A 26,579-nucleotide genomic window follows, 5' to 3' on the forward strand; every position below is an offset into this window, starting at 1 on the left:
ATCCCTCCCTCTGGGACACCCTTGTCCACTCCTCCATCACCCCCTACTCCTCAACCCCCTCCTATGGCACCACCCCATGCCCACGCAAAAGATGCAACACCTGCCCCTTCACTTCCTCTCTCCTCACCGTCCAAGGGCCCAAACACTCCTTTCAAGTGAAGCAGCATTTCACTTGCATTTCCCCCAACTTAGTCTACTGCATTCGTTGCTCCCAATGTGGTCTCCTCTACATCGGAGAGACCAAACGTAAACTGGGCGACTGCTTTGCAGAACACCTGCGGTCTGTCCGCAAGAAAGACCCAAACCTCCCTGTCGCTTGCCATTTTAACACTCCACCCTGCTCTCTTGCCCACATGTCTGTCCTTGGCTTGCTGCATTGTTCCAGTGAAGCCCAGCGCAAACTGGAGGAACAACACCTCATCTTCCAACTAGGCACTTTACAGCCTTCCGGACTGAATATTGAATTCAACAACTTTAGGTCTTGAGCTCCCTCCTCCATCCCCACCCCCTTTCTGTTTCCCCCTTCCTTTTGTTTTTTTTCCAATAAATTATATAGATTTTTCTTTTCCCACCTATTTCCATTATTTTTAAATATTTTAAAATCTCTTATGCTCTCCCCACCCCCACTAGAGCTATACCTTGAGTGCCCTACCATCCATTCTTAATTAGCACATTCGTTTAGATAATATCACCAACTTTAACACCTATGTGTTCTTTTGTTCTGTTGTTTGTGACATCTTTTGATGATCTGCTTCTATCACTGCTCATTTGTCCCTACAACCACACCAACCCCCTCCACTTCTCTCTCCCTCTGCCCCCCCACACGCCTTAAACCAGCTTATATTTCAACTCTTTCTTGAACTCGAACTCAAGTTCTGTCGAAGGGTCATGAGGACTCAAAACGTCAACTCTTTTCTTCTCCGCCAATGCTACCAGACCTGCTGAGATTTTCCAGGTAATTCTGTTTTTGTTTTGGATTTCCAGCATCCGCAGTTTTTTTGTTTTTATGTAATGTGTGCAATTCTCCAGTCTTCTGGCACCTCCCCTGAGTCTAGAGAAGCCTGAAATATAGCCAATGTCCCTGCTATATCCACTTTCACTTCCTTCAATATCCTTGGATGTATCTCATCTGGTCCCGATGTCTTGTCAACCTTAAGTACCGACAGTCTATTCAACACTTCCTCCTTATCAATTTTGAATCCTTCTAGTGAGTGAGTTTCCTCCTCTGTCACCGTGGCCTCGGTAGAATCTGCTTCCTTGGTAAAGACAGACGCAAAGTATTCACCCTGCCTCCAAGTGTAAATCCCCTTTTTGGTCCCTAATCGGCCCTACTCCTCCTTTTACCACCCTCTTACTAGTTATGTGCTGATAGGAGACTTTGGGATTCTGCTTTATGTTGGCTGTCAGTCTATTTCATGATCCCCCTTTGCTCTTCTTATTTGCTTTTTCACTTCCCCTCTGAACCTTCTGTATTCTGCTTGGTTCTCGGTTGTATTTTCTACCTGATATTTGTCATAAACACAGTTTTTCTGCTTTGGTATTTTCAATGGCCAAGCTGGGTGCTGGGACAGTGAAGTAAAAACATTGCCTCTCCTACCTTCACTTAGAAATGAATATTCACCTCCAGCGCTCTATGAGAAGAGCTTTGTAGCCAAACAGATATGTTACTCGTTTGGAATTCTGCCATTGAGAATGGCTGCAGAGTTTTCTGTCCATTCTGTAGATATTCCTGAAGAATTGAGAGACAATTTGGGAGTATGTGCCTGAAGTACTGATGTGTGCTCTCAGCAGGAGAAAGAATGCTAAGGTCCAGGAATGACTGTTGTTGACATTAGTGGAGATTCTTTGCATGCCAGTTAAAACAAGTGGGCTAATGCCAACTTTAAACATTAAAGTGGAGATGTTGTTTAGGTTCCCGTGAGGAATGTTCAGTTTCCAGGTACAGTGAAGTGGACACAGGGGCACAAATGCTCCACAATTAGTTATCCACCCCTGAGATTTGCAGGGTTTCCTATATTTCTGGAGTTAGTGCAGACCCAGTGTAACAATGCAAATGAGGTGGAAAGTAGCGTTCACAGTCCTCCAACCTTGCTCTCTTCTAACTGCATCTAAAAGTAACTCTTGCAGAGGGCACAGCCTAAAAACACAGATGATGAGGCTTTCACTGGGACACCCGCAAAATGGGGTCATTGGATTACCCCAAAGATGAAGGACAGGAAAAGTTTAGAAAATAATTTCTTCCCTCCCCAACTCACTCCCTGCAGGAACTTCAGTGACAACCAGGAGGCATCAAAGTTGGTAGCCGGGTGCAGAAACTCTCACCTTTGCAGCAACAGTCCTGCTTTCCAGTTCCTCCACCTTCGCTCTAATCCCAGTTCTAGTCTCTGCCTGGAAATCTGGGCAGACTCCCCTCACATACCTGGCCCGTAAGGTAATTTGGCCCTTAAATATTCCTGTATTCAAGGTTGCAGCTTGTAAAATCTCTTTTGTCCACTCAGGCGTTATCAGCAACTGGAGTGATGAGAATCGCATTCCGCCTTGCACCATCTTTCAAGTTTTTAAGTACTATTTGGACATCACAACTGTCCCAAGCCCACTCTTACTGCAGCAGTTCGCTCTCTTGGCAAGAAATGAGGAGCAAAAAAAAAGGCTTGAAGTTCTCAGCAAGGTGAGTCTCTTACCACTTCTTTTTTGTTTTAAGTCATTAAGTAATTTTAGCTAGGTTTATATTTTGAAAAGCAAGAGAGTGAGCCCCTTGCCAGTTGTCACATCCACTTCCCATAAACACCCCCTTCCCATAAAGCATTACATGCCTTGCAATCAAAATGCAACTTAAACATTAACACCAATTCTAAACTGACAAACAGTTGGTTCCCTGCAACACACCACATTTTTAAATTCTCACAGGAGAGAAAACATCTATATTTTGCACAACAAAATAATTATTAAAACCTTGTATGTTTATCAAAACACTGGCCCATTGAACATGTTGGAACTACATTGACGGGATTGCCTAAAATTCTGCACATACACACAGAGCCTGACCCCCAAATGCTGTGCAAAATTGGTCATGGGATTTCTCCATAGCTTCACCGACATGATTTGTTTCATCCACTTTAGCTGGAGGTGCAAATATTGGGGCCAGTCCTTACTACAACTCCATGTGAGGTGATGCTAGTTTAGTCAGCAACTGGCAAAATCAGCTTTTGTCTAGGAAGTACCATCTGTAGGCATAGTATTCAACCAGTGATCACTGTGCTCTAAGGCAGTACTATCTGAGTATACATTATTTCTCCTCTTGATGTTACCAATAATATAGATTCTTGGCTGCTCCAGCAAAATCTCCTTCCCTCCCAACACCAGCAACCTTTGGTTTACATAAGCCCTCTGCAGTGTAAGAAAGATGCACCTTTGGAGCATGGAATAATTCTAACTGTAATATGATATGCTTGCAGTGGCGGTTTAATAAAAACCATGAATTCTATTGGTAGGGATTGCAGGAGTATGAGAAATGGAAGTGGTACAATAACCCGACCGTTGTCGAAGTGCTGGAGGAGTTTCCTTCTGTTCAGGTTCCAACAACCCTGCTACTTACCCAGCTTCCTCTGCTGCAACCTCGATATTACTCCATCAGCTCATCTCCTGACATGTACCCAGATGAGATTCACCTTACAGTGGCTGTTGTTTCTTACCGCACAAGAGGTACAAGAATCAAAAGTATGACATATGCTCATCGCTGCTACATTGTTGTAGAATAGTTTTTTTTTAAGGAGGGATTTCTATCTCTCAGTGGCATTAAAGTTATGCCCAAGCATATGGATGAATGAAAATGAAGTTATGTTTAATTGTGGTGTTGGGACACTATCCAGCATGTGATTTGAAACCAGATCTTGTCAGCCTGTTGAAGCTTCACCTCATGCATTTGTCTGCCATGAAACATAGAGGAACATACTAGCAATGAAGGACAGAAAAACACTCTCTAGTCCATCCAACCAGCCTGTCCTGCACAATTCTGGTTCCTGTCAATATAAAGACTCTGTACTCCACCCAAAATCATGTGACCTCCTGGAAAAGGTGATAAAAGATAAAAACCCAGGCCAACTGGGAGAAAAAAACATCAGGAAATTCTTCTCTGACCCACTTCGGCAATCCAAACTAATCCAAAATATCACTTTGACCCTAATAATGCAATGCAGTGTCTAACTTTTGAACAAGATAATTCAGCCCCAGCTCATGCTTCAAGGTTCAAGGTCTACTGTGCAGGGCACTGTGGATGTTGAAAAGAGCAGGAGAGCCAACAAGATAAATCAAGTTGTGAAGATGAATCGGGTAGCATCAAGTTTGGGTTTTTAAAACCTCTCAATTATAGATAAAGCTGAAGACCAAAGGTGCTACAAAGCTCCACAGTTTTGTGGTCTGGGGGAAGGATGAGTTAAATAGATTTTGATGCAACAAGTCCTAATTTCAACACGGGAAGAAAACGTGAAAGAAGAAAGGTGAACAGGATGGTAAATTTGAAGCTCAGGAGGAATCCTGGAGGAAAGCTTAGAGAAAGTTTACCAACAGATAGCTTTGACATACAAAACCATGACTGAATATAAAATGTATTCATTCGTCTAAGTGTGCAACCATAAGCATTAGAACAGAACATAAGGAAATGGGGAAAATTAAAATCACTGGATTGCAATCTACTGGCCATGTACTGGATTCAGCTCTTAGCAGGACAAGAGCGAATGGAAGAATATATCTTATACAGTGCTATCTGATTTTGACACCTGTTGCTTAATACTTGTTTTACATTAAGTGTTACATGTTGTGGCTTAGTAGCAATGCAATTTACATTCTATTCAATGGTAGCATGTTGTCCATTCCATAATTCCACAAGATATTGCACAGGATACTTCAAAGGATAATTCAGTGATGACCACTCCCTGGCCCACCCTAGTGACCAGTTGCAGAGGTTGGAGAGTTTAGCTTGAGTGATGAAATGCTGCATGACAAGGGTGGATGAAAATGAAAAGAGAGTGGACAGTAACCAGCAATTTAAGTGAAATATATTGTGGTTATCTTTGATAATGAGCGGATGAATTTATGTTTACAGATGGTGAAGGATCACTACACCATGGAGTCTGCTCTTCCTGGCTTAACAGAATAGACACAGATGAAATGGTGCCTTGCTTTGTCAGAGGGTAATCAGTTTTTCATGAATATATGGGAGAGAATTTTCCCCCCATTGGGGGGGTTGTGCGGGTGCAGGCACGGGCGTGTGTGGGGACAGGCGCTGGCCGAGGCGGGCATGGACCTGATTGGCACCCCTGATTGGGTCCGTGCCGCCATTTTACGTAGGTGAGCCAATTAAGGCCCGCCCAGCGTGACGCACACCCAGAAGTGCTGAGCGCTTCCAATGCTGGCAGGGGGCGGGGTTCCCTGAGTCGGGAGTGCGAAATCTCCTGAGGCACAGAGCTGCCTCAGGGAGATAAGTTTTACATTTTAAAAGTTTTAATGAAGAAAAAAAATGTAAGACATGTCCCCGATGTGACAGTGTCACATGAGCTGGGACATGTCAATGAACTTTAAGTAAAAAATTTATTTAATTTATAAACCCTTCATGAAACCGCCTACTGCCCGCGGATGAGGTTCCATGAAAAATGTGAAGGCCGCCTGGGCTCTTCGTTGCCTGCCAACCTTAAGGTTGGATGGGCAGCCTTCTCAATAGCTTTAATTAGTTAATTAGTGGCCTTAACAGGCCTTTGACAATTTGGCGGGCGCGCAGCCGAGTCTGTTGCGCACCCACCAAATTGAAAATCTAAATGATGCGCGGCGATGTCCGGACGCATGCCCGATGTCACCCTGCGTCATTTTATGTCTCGGTGAGTGGGTCCCACCCCAGCTTGCCGAGCCAAAGATTCAGCCAATGAAGTTTAAAGCTGCTTGGGCTGTATGGGCAGGATTTTCCCACCCTGACACTGGTTCTCCAAATTTGATCAATCAATGATGCCCGCCAGTTGCAGGGCTGGAAAACCCTGCCCTATAAAAACTACACTCTGCAAATCTTTACACAGGTCCTTAAATTTTGAAAAGTACTTTTGAGAAAGATAGGTCAGATTTTCCTGTACCTGGGTATAATGTGCCATCTTCCCCACCCAGGCAGTGATGTGGTGATATTGTCATGAGGCCAGAGACCCAGGGTAATGCTCTGAGGACTTGGGTTTGATTCCCACCACAGCAGATGGTGACATTTAAATTCACTAAAAATCTGGAATTAAAAGTCTAATGATGAACATGAAACCATTACCGATTGTTCTAAAAACCCATCTGGTTCACTAATGTCCTTTAGAGAAGGAAATCTTCCGTCCTTACCTGGTCTGGCCTGCATGTGACTCCAGACCCACAGCAATGGGATTGTCCTTTAAAACGCCCTCAGACCAAGGGTAATTAGGGATGGGCAATAAATGCTGGCCTAGCCCGTGATGCCCACATCTCATGAACGAATAGAATTAAAAAAATTACTTGGTGAACTGCATCTATTCAATCTTAGCATTCCTGGTTAATAGCAGAAAAATAGTGATTTCCCCTTTTCCAGAGTACTGCTCAAGTAAAGCTTATGTTGTAAATAGCACACTAGTGCTTGTAACTATAATCTATTGGAAATGTTACAGTCAGAGCTTAAACTGATCATGGCTGGAGCAACAAAAGAGAATAGAGGTCACTGACACTTCAACCTCAACCTCACATTCAGATGAAATATTTCACATCATTTACATCAGCCTGTACAGAAGCTCATGTAGCCGCTTTAAATTTTATCCTGTAAGTGAGGTAAGGCACTTATTCAAAATTAGCTTCCGTGGAGTGGCAATTGGAGTCGGATTGCCACTTCACTCCTAGTTACTTACCTTAAAATGAAGCCATTCATTTCTCGCTTGAACTTTTGACTCGGGCCAAGTGAGAAAGGTTCAGTGCAACAGGTTACCAAGGCCTTGTGTCCAGGGCAGCTGAGTCAGAGGTAAGTAAGCCATGCCTCCTTTTAACAGCATGAGCTGCTGTAAAGCAGGTAAGCTTCTCGGTCCAGCCACTTTGAGAAGCCAAGGGGAAGGTAGGATTGTAAGTTAAGATGGTAGGATGGGTGGCGGGGGTGGGGGAAGTTGGATGGTCAGTGAGGAGGATAGTCAGTGGAAGGGCTGGTCAGTGGGGGTGAGTGTTAGGTGGTCAGTTAGGGCTGAGGGTTAGGTGGTCAGTTGGGTGTGGTCAGTGCAAGGAGGTGGTCAGAGGGGGGATCGGATGGCCAGTGGCAGTGTTCAATGTTGGGTTTGGTTGGTCAGTGGGGTTTGGTCAGTGGGGTGTCAGGTGGTCAAGGTGGGTTGTCAGTGGGGAGATGGTCATTGGGGTGGTAGCCAGTGGGGAGGGTCAGGTGGTCATTGGCAGGTGGTCATGGGGGCTGGTCAGTGGGGAGGGCTTGGGGATAGTTGGGATGTGGGGAGGGCAGTACTGGGTAGTCCGGGTGTGGGGAGGTTAGTTGGGAGATGGGGGTGTAGTCAGGGTTGGGGAGGGCAGTTATTGGAAGGGGGGGAATGTAATCAGGGGCACCATGGAGGGTCCTGGGTTTGGGGGAGTTCCGTGGTGGGGAGGGGGGAGATTTGTATGTACTGTAGTTACCCAGAAGCTAGAAGTGGTTTTAATTCTTCTAAACCCTTTTGGGTAACTATTACTATAAGACAATTGGAACCATCCGAATTTTGCAATTTAAATCACAGCATTGGATGGTTCCCATTGCAAGGCTATTGCCCTATGGAAGTTTGAACATCCCGAGCATATGCTGTGCAATCCGTACGTTGGAACTTCAGGGCAAAAGGTTTCCCAGTGCATCTTTGGGTACCCGCCCACTAGGGGAACAAAAGTTATGGGCCAATTCAGTACAAATCTAGCTGCAAGTCCAGTGTGGGGCTTTCGTAAAGACAAAAGATGGCCATTTAGTGACATTTTGAGGACATTACTGAACTTTCATTTTAGCATGAAACTAATAAATCTTTATGCACACATTTTTATAGAGTTGCTTAATCTGCACACACTGCCAAAGGAAATTATTGTTTTATGTATTTTCGAGGATACATAACTATTCTGGTTGTCCCTCTGCAATTCACTAAATTCAGTCTCACTGGGCCAAGTAACTCACAGGGCTAAGAGCAAGCAAACAACTCCCTCCCTGTACCCTACTCATGCTGTTTCCTTGGACACTTGGTTATGGCATTTAATCTGATTTTCTCTCATTGTAACTGTACAAGTATAACAAGAAGCTAACCACCAGCATTTCTACAATTACTAAAACTTCAAGAATTTGAAGGGAGCAGCAGTTGTATTTACAATAGAATATTCTACAGCTCTAGCTTGTGATCTATACTGTTAGCTTTGAGGACTAATCTTGAAATAACCAAAACAATAGAAGTGCAGCATTACAAATTTTAAGTCATTTATCAAAAGTTCATTTAGTAATCAAACAATAGCAATCATAGTACCCAATGACAGAGACCTGTTTTAATTTATTTTATGTACTTGGATACAGAGCACCTTCTTTCAGGCTGCCTAAAGATCCAATGATTCCGTGCATTTTAATTGGACCGGGAACTGGAATTGCTCCCTTCAGAAGCTTCTGGCAGCAGCGTCTGTATGATATTGGGCATAAAGGTAGGTCATCAAAAAAAGACAATAAAAAGAGGAGCTTAAAGCACACCAGTAGTTCCAGAGCGGTTCAACCTACGGGACTAAGCATGACTGTTACATTTCAAAAAAAAACTTCAGACATATATTGCCTAGGACTGCTAACTGAATGAGGTCATTAAAATGAAGGCGGAAAAGAGAATGAGAAAGAACACAGTCCTTAGAAACCCTCCTTTCCTCTTCATGTCAATAATCTCCTCCAAATATCAGTCAATTCTGTCCCGTTGCAAATTTGACGGACGCTATGTCCTCAGTGTTCACAACCTTTGCTTCATTCTGTCCAGTACCTAAACCGCCTTCATGACCATCAGTGGCAATGGCATTTTTTCTTTGAATGATTTGAAACATAGAGGATGAAATTTACTTGTGACACAAAATGAATCCAAGCAAATCGCCGTCTGCTTCATGCCCTACCCAAATGTATTTTCCATTGAAGTCAAGTACTGCAGAAAACTTGCTCCCCCTTATGTCTTATTTAACTTTAATAACATTACCTCATGAAAGTCTGTGACACCACTTCTATATTTTAGGTGTAAAATCGTGTCCCATGACACTTGTGTTTGGCTGTCGTCAATCAAAAATTGACCACATCTATAGAGAGGAGACCATTCAAGTAAAAAGTAAAGGTGTATTTAAGGAACTCTATACAGCTTACTCCCGGGAACCAACAAAACCAAAGGTATTTAGACAACCTATAATTCTGTTTTTGTGTTGGCTTGTATGTACTTTATTTATGTGAAAATATCTTATTCAATTACATTTTTGTTATTCTTAATTTTTAGGAATTATACCTATCAGCGTATATATAAAAGCCATTTAAAGTATATTAATAGGGATTGAGGACATTGGAAATTTATAATGCATGAAATAGAAAATCCTTGTTAATCAAAATACTCAGGGCGGAATCTTCTGTGCTCGCCAGCGTCGGGCGTGCTCTGCAGCGTGAACGGACAATATGCTGAGAAGGCCAGAAATCGGTTTCACGACGGCATGAAACCAGATTGCGATCATCTGCTCAGCCCGACAATGGCAGGTCGCGTTTCCCACCATCGGATGTTGGAAACCTCATTATAATACATCTGCATATCATTATAAGGCCAGCCTGTCAGAATCAACTCCCCCACCCACGCTGGATCATCCTCCCACCAGGCCGACGTGTTTCATAGCAGCATATATAAGGCAGGCTGCATTTTGAGGGGAATTCGGAAGTGAGGACACAGTAACATTGCGCAGTGCTTGCCTGGGTTGCCTGTTGGACTTCAAGGTTGAGGCACGTTGGGGGGGGGTGTTGGCAAGGGCTGCCCTGTAGTTGAGGAGAATTGGGTGTGGGGGCAATGGCTGCTCTGTGGTTGACGGTAAGGCACAAGCATGTACCGGGATGGTGGGGAGAAAAGTGGCCATGCATTAGGGAAGCCTTGTATAAAGTGATCATTCCTCTGCAGCTGAGGCAGTTCAGACGCAGCCTCATTGACATGTGTGGAGTCAGGCCCATAGCTTATCTGCCCACTCAAGCAACGCAGAGGCATCAAAGTGTCACCAAGTGCTCCAGAGCTTTTCATCCCTCGGGCACAGACTGCAAACTAATGTGCACTTTAGTAAACTGCAGAACTGTTGGATAACAGCACACGTTGTACAATCCCCTTGCTAAAGCTGGCAATGGAGCAGTCATTGCAGCCCCTTGCAATGTCATCATCCCAATCTAGACCAGTCTCCCCCATAGTTCAAGCTAACAGTGCAGCCTTGCAGTGTGGGTTAAGAGAATGCCTGCCCCTGAGCTGAGAGCACAGCATGCAGTCCAATGGTCAAAGCTATCACCAATCGGTCAGGTGGAATGGGGTGGAGGTATTTGGGGTTTCAGGCAGCCATGCAGCGTACTAAACTCTGGCCATCCAAGTGGTGGTCAGCACTCCCCACGATGCATTCAGGGACCTTCAGATTTAGCCAAGAGGGTTCTTAGTATACCCGAGCTAACCCATGTGTCTTTTTCTTTCATCCTGCGGGAGGAGTACTTCAGGAGTATAGAGCCTGGTGACCTAGCTGTATGCCTCTTGGCGTACAGAGCGCAGACATGATGGACAGGAGAGTGACAGAGTTGAATGGCTGTGCAGAGGGAGGAGCAGCAGCTTCAGGAAGAAGGGGCAGCTGGGGCTCCTGCACATGCTGCTGAAGAGCCACAGCGAGCCATTGTTGACTGGCGCCTAGCTGGACCGAGGGTCTATAGATGCCGCCTTTCATTCTTGCAGATGACGGAGAACCAGTGTTGCCGACAGCTGCGCATGTGTAGGGAACTGGTCGGTCACATCTGCCAGCTGCTGCAGATTTGGCGTCACTGGGACATGGAGGGCACCCATTGCCCATGGCCATGTAAGTGACCATGACGCTCAATTTTTAAACCAGTGGCTTCTTTCATGGTGACATCTGTGAGATACCACAAGCCTCCACCCACAAACGCATCCATGAGTTCACAGATGCCATCTTCAGGAGGGCACACAACTTTGTGCATTTCGTCCCAGGATGCAAGAGTGATTGGATTTGCCCAGGTATCAGGTTTCCCACAGGCCCAGGGTGCCCTCAACTGCACTCATGTGACACTCAGATCTCCGTCACAGCATCATCCTGCAGGAGGACTACATCAAGAACATGGAGCCTGGTGAACTAGCTGTATGCCTCGTGGCATACAGAGAGCAGAGATAACAGAGCAACGGAGGTGCCTGGCTGTACAGAAGGAGGAGCAGCATCTTCAGGAAGAAGTGTGCTCCCACACACACCGCTGAAGAGCCACAGCGAGCTGTCATTGGTCAGCGCCTAGCTGTATCCAGGGTCCATAGACACCACTTTTTCTTCCTGAAGATGGCTGACAACCAGTGTCACCAAAGACTGCACGTGTCTGGGAAACTGATTGGTCACATCTGCCAGCTACTGCAGATTTGATGCCATGGGGACATGGAGGGCATCTGCTGCCAATGGCAGTGAAAGTGACCATGGCACTCAATTTTTACGCCAGTGGTTCCTTTCAGAGCTCCACAGGTGACCTCTGTGGGATATCACAAGCCTGTACCCAAAATGCAGTCATGAGATGCCATCTTCATGAGGCCACACAACTTTGCACATTTCGCCTGGGACCAGGAGATCCAGGATTCAAGAGCAATTGGATTTACCCAGATCTTGGGTTTCCCAAGGTGCCATTGACTGCAATCATGTGATGCTTAGATTTTCATTGCAACAAGTGGTCAACTCTGTCAACCGCAAGGGCTTCCGTTCGCTGAATATGCAGCTGATGTGCGACAACCACAAATGCATCCTGCAGGTCTGTGCACGGTTCCCAGGGACTGTCCACAACTCCTACATTCCCAGTCAGTCATGGATCCTTAATGTCTTCCAGGGTCTACAGAGGCTGCAGGGTTGGCTCCGAGGAGGCAGAGGCCGTGGTTGATGACACCCGTGCAGCGGCCTCAGACTGCAGCAGAGAAAATGTATAACAAGGCTCATGCTGCAACTCGCAATTTGTTGAACCAAACCATTGGGATACAGAAAATGAGGTTCCAGTGCCTGGACCAGGCTGGTGGAGACCCTGAAATATAATCCGCAGAGGGTGTCATGCGTCATTGTCTGCTGCACCTTTTACAACCTGGCGCTGCAACTGGGAGAGGAACCGGCTGAGGAGGAGAGGCAGGAGTGGAAGTCTCCTCCAACAAGGAGGACGTTAACGGCGAGGGTGAGGAAGTCCTTGAAGGCGATGATGATGGCGATGAGGCCCTTGCACTGATCAGACAAGGCAGGCACTCTCAGGAGGTCCTCATGGTTGATAGATTTGTGGAGGATGATGACAACATACAGTGGGTAGACACCATAGATTCTCACATTGCAGCAATGAATGATTGATTCCAGTGTGGCTTATGGCAGTGCACACACCCTCTGTGGTAATATTCCTGTCATAGATACACAGCGGAGGCCCTAATAGTCGCTTGATTGCAGTAGGATGATGACGACGTACAGTGAGGACACTCCATTGATCTTCACATAGCCTCTGAGAATGTCTGACTCATGTCTGGCTGAGGGCAGCACACTTGCTCTCTGTGATCAGGGTCATATCATGGGGACATAGCCATGAAACTTCAGAAGCATCTGATCCTTTGTCTGCCTTCAGCACCTGAGCCCTTCAGAAGCACAGTGTCAGTGGTCACAGATGCTGAAGGGATGGGGGCCAGCCCCTCCTTAAAGGTGCTGAGAGCACACAGAGAGAATGATGGAACTCTGTGATGCCTGCCCACTACATTCTGGCAACAATGAGGTGCAGGCATCAGTAATGTGCACTGAGAGTGTGAGGCTGGACCATCACTTTGGTCTGAAAGCAGCACAGAGCATAGGGAAGAGGCCCCGGACTGAGACACCTGCCTTTATCTTGTGCAGAAAGGTTTCACATCTGTGTGATACAAATACTGCTTATCAGAACAAGGAGCCATAGGCAGAGAGACATTTTTGGGAGTTTATTTACAATAGTGAACATTGTGTACAAGTGGGTAACACCTGTGCCCTGGCTGTGCAACTACATTTTCCTAACTTTCCTAACCCTACCGCTACATCTTGATGCTCCCCGGACATCCACAGAGGAGGTAGAGTCAGCCTGCTGACTGCTATGCCCTGTCTATGATGACCTTAGCAGGCACCCTCTGGAAGGCTGAGTCCTGGAGGGCCCTGGCTTGCTTTCTGGGTCCTGCACCCCCCTTGGCTTATGGAGCTGCAGCTGCTGAGGTCACAGGAAAAGGGGATTTGGATGGGCCGGATATTCCCGGAGTCATCTGGGTGGATGGCCCTGGGGGGTGCACCTGCTGATCCCCCTCCCTATTGTTGCCATAGTGCCTCTGACTGAATCCTTGAGGAGGAGGGGTAGCTGAAGTAAGATTGGGCTGCCCTGCACCCCTCTCGTGAACACACTGTTGGAAGCCAACTATGGCTTCGGCAATGGAGTTCAGCCTAAACAGCAGTGCAGGGACAACGTCCTGGACCAAGGTCTCCATGGCGGCCACCATCCTACCAGTGTTCACCTAAGTGTGATGTGCTATACCCCCAGCCTGAAGGCAGACAGTCTCCTCCATTGTGCCGTGCAATCTGAGGAGTGCAGCGGACATCCTTTCTTGATGTTCCCGAGCTTGCCTTTGCAGCTCCAGTAACTGTGATATGACCGAGTCCAGAGGCTCATCATCTGACTCGGACTCAGCGACGTTCTGGCCTTCAGCAATCCTCTGAGTGCTGGACATCTGGGAAGTCCCTGCCACTGCCTGCTATGGATCAGAAAGTGTGCTGTTCTCACCAGATTGTGATCCTGAGGCTACACTAAAGCTAGGTTCAACCCAAGTGTGTGTCTTGACATTGGTGAAGGGTGTGGGTGAGTGCTGTGATGGGATTTCAGGGAGGGTTTCAGTGGACTCCTCTTCTGAGCTTCCCTCTGGGCTTGATTGGAGGCCCTGGGTCATGGACTCCATTTGGTAGATGTGCCTGCAAAAGCTAGGAGAGATAATTAGTGCATGGCACTGGCCTGTGAAACAGGACACATCACTCACAGCATGGTTGTCTGATGGATGTTCCACTGTTGGATCCTCACTTGGTAGAGCACTGCCAGCCTCATCGTCAGCGCAGGAATGGTCCAGATATTCACCAGCCAGATGGATGATTCTATTTTCAAAGTCTGTGAGGACCTTGATGTCAGGCATTGCTCTGCTGGTCTGCGACCTCTCCCATTGTTGTGTGCCAGCTTGTCCTGCTTGAATGGAAATGGAGAGAGCGTAAGCGTTTGCCTGCCAGACCAGATGACAGGTATTCCTGGCATATGTGGGTGGTGAGTGGTCCCATGGACAGGATGAGGACTATGAAGGTGTGTGTGAGAGAGTGTATGGCGATGTGCCTTGAACTGGCAGTGAGTGACAGCCCCGTGGATGTGTGATGGGTTTGTGAATGTGTGAGTTGAGAATGATGAGAAGAGTGACTTACCCTGGCAGAATGGAGGAGATCATTAATCCTTTTTCTGCACTGGGTGGCTGTCCTCTTTGGCAGGGCATTGGCACTGACCACCACTGCCACCCCCTCCCAAGCTGGATAGGTGATGCCGCTGCCCCTCCTACGGCCAGAGCAGGAGGAATGGACATCATGGCGGTCCTCCACAGCGTCCAAAAGGTGCTCGAGGTAGATGTCACCAAACCCGGGGGCTGCAGCCTTTTTGCCTTTTGGGGCTATCCTGTCTTCTGTGCAGCAGTCATGGGCTGGAAGCACTGAGAGGTGTGCATGTGGCTGGTCTTTAAATATGGCACCCGGCGTGCTGAAGCAGCGAGGTGATGGAGTGGTGGTCGAATGAGAGCCCGCCCACCATGAAAGCGGCATGTTTCCTAGGAATGTATAATTAATGCGGTGGGTTTTGGGACAATACGGCGTGAAAATCTGCCATTGTGGCCAGCGCGTTAAATGTCATTTACCTCGCCTGCTACTGCACTTTGTGCAAATCTAGGACGATTTCCGCCCTGTCTATTTGCCTTTCAAAATACAAATTTTATTACAATCCTCATCTCTAGGGGATTTCTGGCAAGATTGAGTTTGTGGAACAGACAAGAACTCCAAATTCCCCATTGAGCATCTGTGTTGGCCATTGGGAAAACTTGCAATTCAGCAAATGTGATTTCGCTGCCGTGGAAGCTTTGGGACAATGAGGTTTATTTTAGAGCATTTTAAATAAACTTTGGGACAATAAGGTTTATTTTAGAGCATTTTAAATAAACTTTGGGACAATAACGTTTATTTTAGAGCATTTTAAATAAACTTTTGAAATATATTCTTTCACTGAGATACAACCAATTAAGCAAATGACATAAGGCCATTCTGTGTATGAAATCACCATTGACAAGGGTTTCCAAACACTTTGAGGTTCATTTAACGCTGTTCCAAACTTGATATTTCAAACTATAATTTATTGGCAATCAACACACTGAAGTATCTCTCTGGTTTCAGAAATACGTGCAAGATGTTTTACGTGAACAGCTTTCTGACCAAATATTCAAACTGCTACAAGAGCAAGGTGGACACCTATATGTTTGTGGAGATGTTACTATGGCAGGCGATGTGCTGAAGACCATTCAGCACATCTTCAAACAGCATGGGAAGATATCATTAGAAGATGCCGGGGTTTTCATCAGCAAGCTAAGGGTAAGCATTTAGATAGTGCCACTCACAGACCTGTACTCAGGAAAGCTTAAAATGTTTCAAATCTAATGAATTACTCTTAAAATGTACATAATATAACAATAATATAATCAATCCATGTTTATGTTTCTAGCTCAGTTTCAGGTGTAGTCACAACATTAAATGGTTCATTACAAATAATGCAGAATTGCTAGAATGGAAAAACCCCGGACCTGAAAACTTGAGAAACAAAATGAATACAAAGCACTTTATATGAGAAGTTGATATTTTCGAGCACTGAATAAGTATATTTCAGTCGGGTGTATTTAGCTGACTTTTGGACATATTGGGGTACATTTTGCGTTCTCCCTTTTGGCAGAAATTGAGTGGTAATGTCCTAAAAATGGTTCAAAGGAACACACTACCCTTCTGCTGCCATGGACAGTCTTTAACACAATGGTCCAGAAATTGCTGGGAAAGTAGCGGAAAGTTTAATACGTACACCATTATTAATGTACAAAGGAAAACAGCAACTTGTGGCAAGGAAGAGGCATATCATGAATTGTGAATCACCGCAAAGGGCTGGATCATTCATAAAAATGAGACCTTGCCATCAACCTTCCCATGAATTTGCTGGATTAACACTGTAAATGAATGGATCTGATCACAGATGTTTAGGGCTGATACTTTACGTCATAAGAACTCTGTCAATAATTTAATGTATGGTCCTGACATGAAACTCAAGCTGTCCAGCTGAGAAAGGGAACAATTGAAACTGTGGAATCTCACTCCAGCGGGTAGTAAATTGTTCCTAAAGATTTTTTAAACTTTGCATTTCCAGAAATGGTTGGGCCACTATAAATCACAATACTCTCCCTTCTAATCCAGGTTTTGATCCAAATTGACGACTGAGATCAAAATGAGTCTTAAACAATGATGGTAAACGAAGGCAATAGGCAGGATCTTCCGGTCCTGCCTGCCGGCAGGATTCAGCGGTGCCGCCGATGTCAAATGGATTTTTGGCTGGCTCACCACATCCGCTGTAGCGGGGCCGGAAATTTCCAGCCTATAACATAGAGGCCAGGATTTTATGGCCCCTCCTGCCCGGCAGGATATTACGGTCCCGCCAAACTGAATGGAGATTTAAATGGCTCACCGCACCTACCGGGGGAGAGACACCACGGCGGGGCTGTGATATCCTGGCAAGAATCTTAATCCAACTCAGGGATTGATAGCTGGCAGACCTCACGTTTAACTTCTTAGATAGATTTGTACAAACTAATTAAATTTCTTTCCCAGATTATTATTTATATTTAGAGATTTATGATCAGCAAAGACATCATATATTCTAACGTTACACGTACAATTCAAAACTGAAAACATGTTTCAGACGTCATGGGCCCAAATGTAGTACAAAATAACAAAATAATCATAGAAGTAAGAGGGCTCATTAACAAGAATGCACTTTTTGCTTTATGTTTTATGATCATGAATATTAAATCATAACAGTGAAATTTTTTTTTAATAATATGATGTATTAATGTGACGATTTTTTCCCCCTTGAGTCAGAACCTCTGGCTGGGTGTATACGTTACCAATGCCTTCTTTAATAATTTAGGATGAAAATCGTTATCATGAAGACATATTTGGTGTTACTCTCCGTACGTATGAAGTTACAAACCGCCTTCGATCTGAATCCATTGCGTTTATTGAAGAAAGCAAGAAAGATTCAGATGAGTAAGTATGCCAATAAAGATGTAAGAAATTGCTGAAAATACAGGACAAATAAGTTGAGTTGATCGTAGAATCTCTTGGGATATTCAGCATTGCAGTTTAAAACATCCAGGAGCTGGTTTTAAGTTAAAAATGTATTTAACCATCCTTTGAAAGGAAATCAAGTTCAGATTATTAAAATACATAAATGAAGAGTATACAACATGGAAGTAAAAAAAAATAAAGCTGATGAGAGTAATATTTAAATAGATTCCTAAGGCCATAAAGTATAATATGGGGTAGATGTTAAGCCCAAATGCAAAATAATGATTGATGGTGGTTGAGCTTGATATAATAGTGACTTCAAAGTTAGTAACGGATGGACAAATGCTGCAGACAGTTTCTAATCCATCAGGCACCAGAATCAGAATTGCTTATTCTAATGTCAAATCTCCTATTTGTACTTGTGTACTCAATGGACATAATATCATAAAATCATTGCTTGATTGCATGTTCAGAGTGTGTGAACGGAGACTAAGGGGTAGACTGTGAAGTGGGCGGTTCCTGGAATGCGGTTCTATTTGATTTACAGCACACATTTTGTGCCCCTAGTCAGCTAGTTAAACCACCTCCCCCCACCCCCCCCCCACCCCCGCTCCCCCCCAAAGTATTACACTTAGAAGAAATAATCAGCATCAATGGTCATTCCCAACATTCATCGTGTAAATAGCATAAAGGACTCCAACAGCATTTCATTGCCAAGATCAAAAATAACACATTTAATTCCTAGCACCTCATCAGTGTAGAATACTCAAGTTATATCTCCTACTTTATAATGTCTGTCACTAGACATCTAAAGAAAATTATGGCCTTAATTCTGCATTCCAAGGTCGGGCGTGCGGCAGACCTGAATGTACCTAAAGTTGTACGAAACAACACTGTGCGTGCATCCCGACGTCATCGCACACACATGCAATGTTGAATTCGGCCGGCGCACGTGAATCGGAGCCACATCCACCAACAATTAAAGGGCCAATTAAAGGTCATTAAAAAGCCTATTGACCGCCATTTTACGTTGCCCGTGCGAATTTTAGCTCATCACTCGGGTAAAAGGGGTGGGCGGATATCACGTTTTCATCATTTCTTCGTCCAGGAGCGGGATGAAAGGTCCCAGAGCAGCAGCACTTTCCCTGTCATTACCATTTCATTGCTGTGTGAGTACAGAGTTGTCCCAGAGTTTCTTTGCATCTCGTTCGATTGTCAAGCCTGCCTTTCAGCATCTCAGATCTTCATCTTCCCTGGAAGGTTCCTCTGAGTATTGCTAGTGGCTTTGGAAGCAGCCTGCTGACTCTGCTGTCCTGGTGACCCTGGTGACTTGGCAGTCATCCTCTGGCCGCTGGATCCTGAGCAGGCTCCGCCTGGGAGGGTGTGTCCAGCCCCATGTTGAGGCATCATCAGATGCTGTGGACACTGGCAGAGGGGCGGAGGATCTGGTGCCCTTGTCTGGAGCACCCTGAGAGGAACGCACACAGACGACAGGCAGCTCGTCCACCAGCGTGAAGTTTGTTTGCACTTTCCTGCTCACCATTGATGGAGGGCACCCAACAGAGAGACATGGTGCCTCATCAATCTGTCTCACTGGCAGTGAGCTCATGAGGTCTGCCACTCTCTCCATGGAGGAGGCTGTGTGCTCAGTGTTAAGGGTCAATGCAAAAATCATGCTCCACATGGAGTCCTCCATGATGGAGACCATGGCACACAGACCCTCATGGATCTGTGCCAGCTCTCCCCGTCCATCTGGACATCCAGCATCTACTATCTGATGGATGGCTCCAGAGGCTCATCATCTGCCTCAGGCACAGCAGAGTCCTGGTCTCCAGCTGTGCTCCCACTGTCCGCCCCCTGGGACCTCTCTGCCTCTGCCAGCTCCTCATGCGAGTGTGATGTGCCCACACCACTGTGCATTACCTGCGGGGCCAATGAAATAATGCCCGCCAATGTGTGAGTATCTGTGCTGGTGCCTGGTTCAGAGAGACAGTGTGATACTGGTGTAGGTGTGATGTCTTCCTCTGAGCTCAATGGGGGGTCCTCGGGGTTGCTGGTGGCTCCTGCAGATGGTGCCTCTGTGGGAGGAAGGGAAAAGGTCAGTACATTCAATCATCAAAGTCACTATGCATGCTAGGTGGGCTCAGGAGGCAGTGGAGAACTGCTGCATGGCAGCATCTGCATTGGAGCTTCATTGGGCTCTCTGGCTACCATAGTTCAGTTTCTGATGAGAGGAGCCTGTTATATTTCCAGTACCATCCACACACACATCTGTCACCTGCACTCTTACCTTCATCTGTGACCCCCACCTCACCGCGACTGATGGAGTGAGCTGGCCGGTAGCATTCAGCTCCAGTGCACCTCCAGTGCATTTTGTGCTTTGGTAGTCCTCCACCCGTTCTGCGGCATTCCACAGTGTTATGACTGCTCTTCTCCTGACAGGGAAAGATAGAAAGCCTCATTATTGCTCCGTCTCCCTAAAGGTCCTTTCGTGATTCCACCCACCCCACCCCCCGACCACCTGGGCATCAGGCAGGCCGTGTCAATGTGGCACATCGTACCCTGCAAGGCACTGAGGCCACTCGTGCTGACATCCCAGTCTTGGCAGGGCAGGCTTCAGTGCCAGTTGGCATACACACAGACTGTAAGATTGAATTCACAGTGCGATCTCGGCCAGGAGCAGGTTTTACATCTGCTTCTGGCCGTGTCAACCTTGGGCGCACCCAGAAGCCAGAATTCAGACCTATGAGTTATATTTAGAAGAATCAATGTTGAAAGGATCAGTGAACGCTGTGAAAAGTATGTAACATGACAACCATATACACTAAATGGTGCACTAAACATCTTGTAGTTAGATTAAATGCACAAAGTCATTCCTCTAGTCTTACTAATGCTACAGTTTCCCCTTGTTCCTCTCGTCTTTTTCAGAGTATTCTGTGCTTGATTGAGAAGGTTCACTTGACAATGAAATCCTTGATTTGGAAGAAGTTTAGTTCAATCTTGAAGACTTCATTGAGCATCAGAGTCCACAGGAGAGCAGATGTTGACAGGATATAGAGAGAGCCTACTTAATCTTTTTATATTTTTACACAAGGGAGATTGTTCTGTAATTTGTTACATGGTGCAGCTATTGTTGTGTCAATTTTTTGCCAATGTGTTGCTTTTAAGTAACTGCAACATCTGCTCTAAGCAAACGAGAAACTTTTTTTTTCAGCTGTTCAATGACAAAAAAATTGTTGCATGAAATAAAAGCAACTTTATCACTTCCTTTATAAAATATTAAGAGTTCAGCATACACAGGCTTCATTTTAAAACACCAATGTATTTCTTTGGTAAAGATATATTTTAAAGATCAACAGGAGTTAACTCCTTGATTTTTTGAAGAATGAGTGATAGATGCAGTCCGCTAACTTGCTTTGTGTGTCTCTTACAAAGTTAGCAAAAAAGCATATCAAACAATTATGTGTTTCTTCTTTGTGAAAGTACAGTCCTGATGTTTGCATGCTTTGAAGGTGTAAAATGTGATAATTCCCAGATTATGTGGCAAGTGGATGATGGTTAAATAAGATCTCTTTAAGAATGTAGCAACATGCAATCACTTATTCATGAGGGCTGGGTACCAGGTGGACTGCTGGTACAGCATAATGGCCTCAATGGCACTCTCCAGCAGCTCCATTAATAAACAAGTTACATTCTCAGCCGGAGGCCTGGATTTTCATGGAGTTGGGCTGAGTCCAGTGGCTCCCAAGACTGGGATTCCTGCCCGTTCCTGTTCCTGGCAATTTTTGCCAGCACAAGATAAGGTTACAGATAGCCAGCCCGCATGCAGCTCTCCCACCCTTGCCAATTCCATTGAAGGACTGGGAATTTCAACCCCACCTCCTGCCTTCCCGTTCCCCCCCACCTCCCCCACAATTTTGATTGAGCTGGGCCCACTCTGTTAGTATACCTGATCCATGATATCTCAGAGGAGTTGTGAGCCATGGGGATGGGCATTAGTTCTGAGTTGGGAACCCAAAAAAAACCAGTCATTCAACATTCCCTTTGAAATATATTTCTCCTTTTATGTTCTAATAAAACTTTCAATCAATCGCAGCCATTCAATGACAAAAACCTTTTATCCACCATATCTCTCAATTGTGTGTAAGTATACACATGGACATCGAAAAAATTTTTTTCAAAGAATGATCATGTTATTACAACCCTTTAAATAAAAATAAAAAATATACTTCATGACAGTTGCAAAGAGGGTTGTCTTATGATACCTTTTAATGCTAAACACTATCATGCTAAATTGAAGAATTGGTGAAATCCTACTCCAAATCAAAATGACTTAGTTAGATTAATTGGTCCATTAATATGCATTGTCTCAAAATGTCTGGTGAAAAAGAAAATGGGGGTATTTTATCAACTTTGTGGCCTCAATTAATTCAGGTTTTTTTTGTGTGAACATGATGTGATCAATAACCAGTCGATGCTAAAGGAAATTCAAGCTTTCTGTCCTTCTTTTCTCATTATTTTACATTCACCTACGGACTGCATTGGTCAGTTTATTTTAGACTTTATTTTAAACAATAGTAGAAGCAAATAGCCAATGACTTTTAGTGAAATCGATTCTGACAGGGAACTATAAAATGATTGCGTTAAGCAACCTGCCATTCATAGGATAACATACAGTCTGCAGGATGTTACTGGACAATATATATGAAGGGGCCTTAGTGGTATCACAACAACAAAGTTGGTTTATTATCTCCAATCCATGATATTTTATGATGCAATTTTTTTTTAGCAGTTTCAATGTTCCTGAGATTGTTAGACAACAATGAACAGACATTGCCTGTGATCTAATTAATTTGCATAGAGTGACATGGGAAAGAATGTCCCAAGAACATAGCATAACACAGACCTATTATGGCAATACATACAGAATAATCTATGGGAATTACACAGAGGTTACATGTGAGAACTTAAATCACAAGTGGCCAATGAATCAATCACCTGAAACCAGCTGTATTCCCTCTCCCATCCTAGCATCCAATTGCATTTTGAACAACGTGAATGATTTATTTGAAACCTGAGACATGATAACTGTCTTCATTTCATTTGAGGCATTGGTTTAAATTGTAACATGTTAGATAAGGACAGTTCTTTAACAGGGTTTTCTTTCTATTGTAATGTCATCTGGTAATATATATAGTGTAAAGGTTTTTCGATGGTGTATTGTGATGAAAATAAAGGCAGGAAGCAATTTTAGCAAGATGTTTTTAAAAAGTGTCAGGGCTGAGAGAAGGCCTATTCAATCATCATAATTCATCTTCTAGTACCCTGAATTGCTGATCCATATTTTGAACAAATCCAATATTTTTGATTCTGATATGCTTGTTCCAAAAGCATTTTTGAACAAAGAAAGCCTCCTGATATCGCTTTATATTTAGCTTCATCAATTACCATTTAGGAAATTCCAACTGGTCCTCCTCTCTTGATGTATCAGTTAACATAAAATATTTTGATAAGGCACTCCCTTAACTGCTTTCTTTCTAAATTACAAAGCTTAAACTCTTCTAATCTCCCTTCATACATGTTTTCGGGTGGGTAGTGTGGCAGGTTCTGCAGTATAGTATTTTTTAAAAGGGCACTGTCTTCATAAGAAACTATCACATATCCTAATTAGCACCAAATAATGTATTTCTAGGAGAAATGGGTAATTAAAGCACTTTAAGCTGACTATTGAATTATGGCTAAGAATGGTATTGCATGTTAAAGTGTGTACTGTACTGAGGTGAGCTATATTGAATGATATCAGCATAACTATATAACCTGATGAGCTTCATGGCATTAGAGCTTCAGTGAAATTTTTAAAAAATTGCTTTTCTGTAACTTTCCAAAATGTTTTTGTCTTGCCAATGTGACCGAGATGTTCATTTTCTTGTAATTTAAGATAATTTAAAATGATTCTGGATCTTTTACTGTTTCTGATCACAAAAACTGCACTTTGTGAATGTACCCTTTTTCTGCATAATCAATTTTGCATTATATATAATACATTTACACTCAGTGTAACCAGCTCAACAAATAACAAAAACTGATATTTAAAGTAATTGTAAAGCATTGATTTAAGCTTTATTGACATTATGTCATTGAGAAATTTTTTTTTTGGTTTGAATATGGTTTGATCAATAACTCACCTATGCAGGAATTGTTATGAATAACTTCACAACCATGTTCTATGATATGCTTTCAATAAATATCAATAAACACCGCTCATGCAAAACTTATTATTCCATATTGGGTTTGGCTCTTTCTTTAGGCAGCACACAGGAATGGAAGTATTTTATATCACTAATGTGATACATGTACATCATAAGGGCCTTATTATCCAAGGCTTACAGATATGCATGTACATGTAAAACCAGCTTTGGATTAACCATTTGGGCAAGTGCCCAACTTAACCTTGCCTGAAACCAGCTGTAATTCTGATTTTCTGTGTGTCATGATCAGAAGACAGGAAGAAAAATATGTACGTATATCATCCTGGTTACTTTATAAACTTTTTTTTTGAAATTTTCAAATGTCTGGACTAAAATGGCAACATCTGACCACATGTTGGAAGTTCTAGAAGTTTCTGAGCAGTTTAAAAATGGACAAAGGCTTACTCATCAAATTTCTGGAATGTAACATCCTTGGGTTGTATAAACATTCCAGCCAAGCCAACAAAAAGGGCTGGTATGTGAGGCATTTGCACCTGCCAGCGCTGGGCAAAGGCAGAGCTATTGGGACTGCTCATCTCCAATGTTGTACAAATGGTTCTACAGTTACCGCACAAAACAAAATGAGTTTTAACAATGGGGCCTCGTTGGCTGATTAACCTGACCCAAAACCATCCTATCACAGGACCGAGACTTGAGCTGTTTGAATTGCTTTAATTATACAGCTTTTGAGTTCGATCTTCAGTCGCTGTTTAGTTTCAGAAGAGGATCAGGGCTCCAGGCTAGCAGCCTGTCTCTGTCTACCATTTACCATCTAACAGGTAGCAACAGAAAAAGCTAAGCCCTGGTTTAAATTGCCTGGCCCTCATCGACACTGTGTTCTGCTGGAACATTTGAACTTCTGTATCTGTGACTACAAGACAAATTCATCTCCATGTGCTTTCTTCCATCATGGAAGTCATCACTCTGGAAAAGTGGATTAACCTGCAACAGTTTCAGCCTGCTAACCTCCTAAGGAATACACATTGGACTTTTTGATTCTGAACTCTGGGCTCACATTAGACATAATTCTTTTTTTGTCTGTGGTCTTTGCCCTGAACCCCTTTCTTTGCCTTATCCGTCTTTTATTATATGAGTGCAAAAATGAGCGGATGTTGCAAACCCCTTTCAGCATTTTGAGTTTGTGTGAAATAAACTAACCCTCTGATTTTAGCCTATATCAAGATTGCTATGGGATTATTAATAGAGGATTGGATCATTCCAAACTGAAGGGTTAGGGAAACTTACACCACCACTTATAAAGGGGGAAATCAAAAATCAAAAACACCTTTCTTTATGGACAGGCATTGAGTGGAGAAATCAGGGCTGTTCTAAATTAAACCCCTTGTGTCCATAACACTGCATTCTAAAGATGTTGAGTGAATCCTGGGCAGAACCACAACCTTGAAATTGGCACTCACCACAAACCGGAAGAAGTAAGTCATGTATTAGCAGTGTATTGGTAGTGCAAATTCAAAGTGAGTTTATGGCATGCTGATTAATGCCAGTAAGAGCTGACCTCCAGTGCTGCGATGCAGTCTCGCTACATGGAAGAATTAAAAGAACTAAACTTGAGGTTAGTGGTGGTTGATAGATCCTTTGTACATCCTCCTATCTGAAGAGGCAGCCCTTCAGCTGCTAACACCTAATTTTGATGGACTTCTCTCCAGAGAGCTGGACAGCAGAGTGCTCAGAAAATAATGTGAATGAAGTTATGATGTCACTCTTGTTCTATTTGCATATAAGTTAATACCCCAATTAGTTTCAGATGCTGGATGTGCCCCAGGAATGGGAGACACATGGTGCAGACCCTGTGTTATGAGATGTTGACTAGAGAAAAATCAGTCCCATTTTGCCCTCATGCATGTAATTCTTTGACATATGTGTATAAACTTTAAATTTCTTTCTCCCTTCCACTGGCAGACATGCCTTCAATTTTCTAGGCCCTAAGCTCTAGAATTCCCTCCATGCATCTCTCCATCTTTTTCTCCCCATCTTTCAGGTGCTCTTTTAAACATATATTTTTCAACAAGTTTTGGGTTAACTGCCCTACTGTCTCCTAATGTGGCTCTATGTCAAACTTTAGCTGATAACACTCCTGCGCAGTTATGTAAATGCAAGCTGTTGCTGGAGTTGCTCCAAATATTAAGGGTAACATAAAAAATAATGATAAAAACTGTATAGTGAGAACAAAATGACCTGTCAAGCTCACTCCTTACCCAAATCAGATCCAATCTATGCGGTTGTATTGACCCTACCCCATCTATTTAATCTTCTGAGACAAGGTTCTGTACAAATATTTCCAATACACATCCTCGCATCTTCAGATTCAGCTCCTATTGTCCAAAGTCACACTTTTTCAGCATATATGATTAAAAATGAATGAGGCCGAAGAGGTGAAGTTGATTGAAAATTCACTACATGTACCAAAGGAATGCAAACTAGTTACAGGTAGTTAGCGGCTAATATTTTACCTTGTACCATGGATAAGGATGCTTGCTGTCCAGTCTATTGCTCCCTCCAGACAAAATTGTATTTACATTCAGATCTATATTTTAAATAGCCGACGGAATTTATTGTAGGTTCATGTGAGCTAATGCACATTGGTGCAGGAAACATGGAAATATTTTGGAGTAAAGCAAAAGGAATTGCAAACTACCATTCAAATGAAGTTTTAATCAAAGAGTTTAGAAGAGT

The 26,579-nt window shown here is 43.8% G+C and overlaps 1 protein-coding gene across 1 annotated transcript in view; it reads left to right on the plus strand.

Moving 5' to 3' along the window:
* The window catches only part of nos1 (nitric oxide synthase 1 (neuronal)), a 111,507-nt gene extending 87,611 nt beyond the window's left edge, over positions 1-23,896 (plus strand). Inside the window, exons 22-29 of the mRNA XM_041202639.1 lie at positions 2,499-2,668; positions 3,492-3,702; positions 5,102-5,189; positions 8,558-8,679; positions 9,243-9,391; positions 15,709-15,903; positions 17,498-17,616; positions 20,566-23,896. Coding sequence (XP_041058573.1) covers positions 2,499-2,668; positions 3,492-3,702; positions 5,102-5,189; positions 8,558-8,679; positions 9,243-9,391; positions 15,709-15,903; positions 17,498-17,616; positions 20,566-20,581 — 1,070 coding nt within the window. The 3' untranslated portion in view covers positions 20,582-23,896. The remainder of the gene's footprint in view (positions 1-2,498; positions 2,669-3,491; positions 3,703-5,101; positions 5,190-8,557; positions 8,680-9,242; positions 9,392-15,708; positions 15,904-17,497; positions 17,617-20,565) is intronic.
* The last annotated feature ends 2,683 nt before the right edge of the window (positions 23,897-26,579 follow it).

This window comes from Carcharodon carcharias, chromosome 13 (assembly GCF_017639515.1).
Source record: "Carcharodon carcharias isolate sCarCar2 chromosome 13, sCarCar2.pri, whole genome shotgun sequence".
Lineage (NCBI taxonomy): Eukaryota > Metazoa > Chordata > Chondrichthyes > Lamniformes > Lamnidae > Carcharodon > Carcharodon carcharias.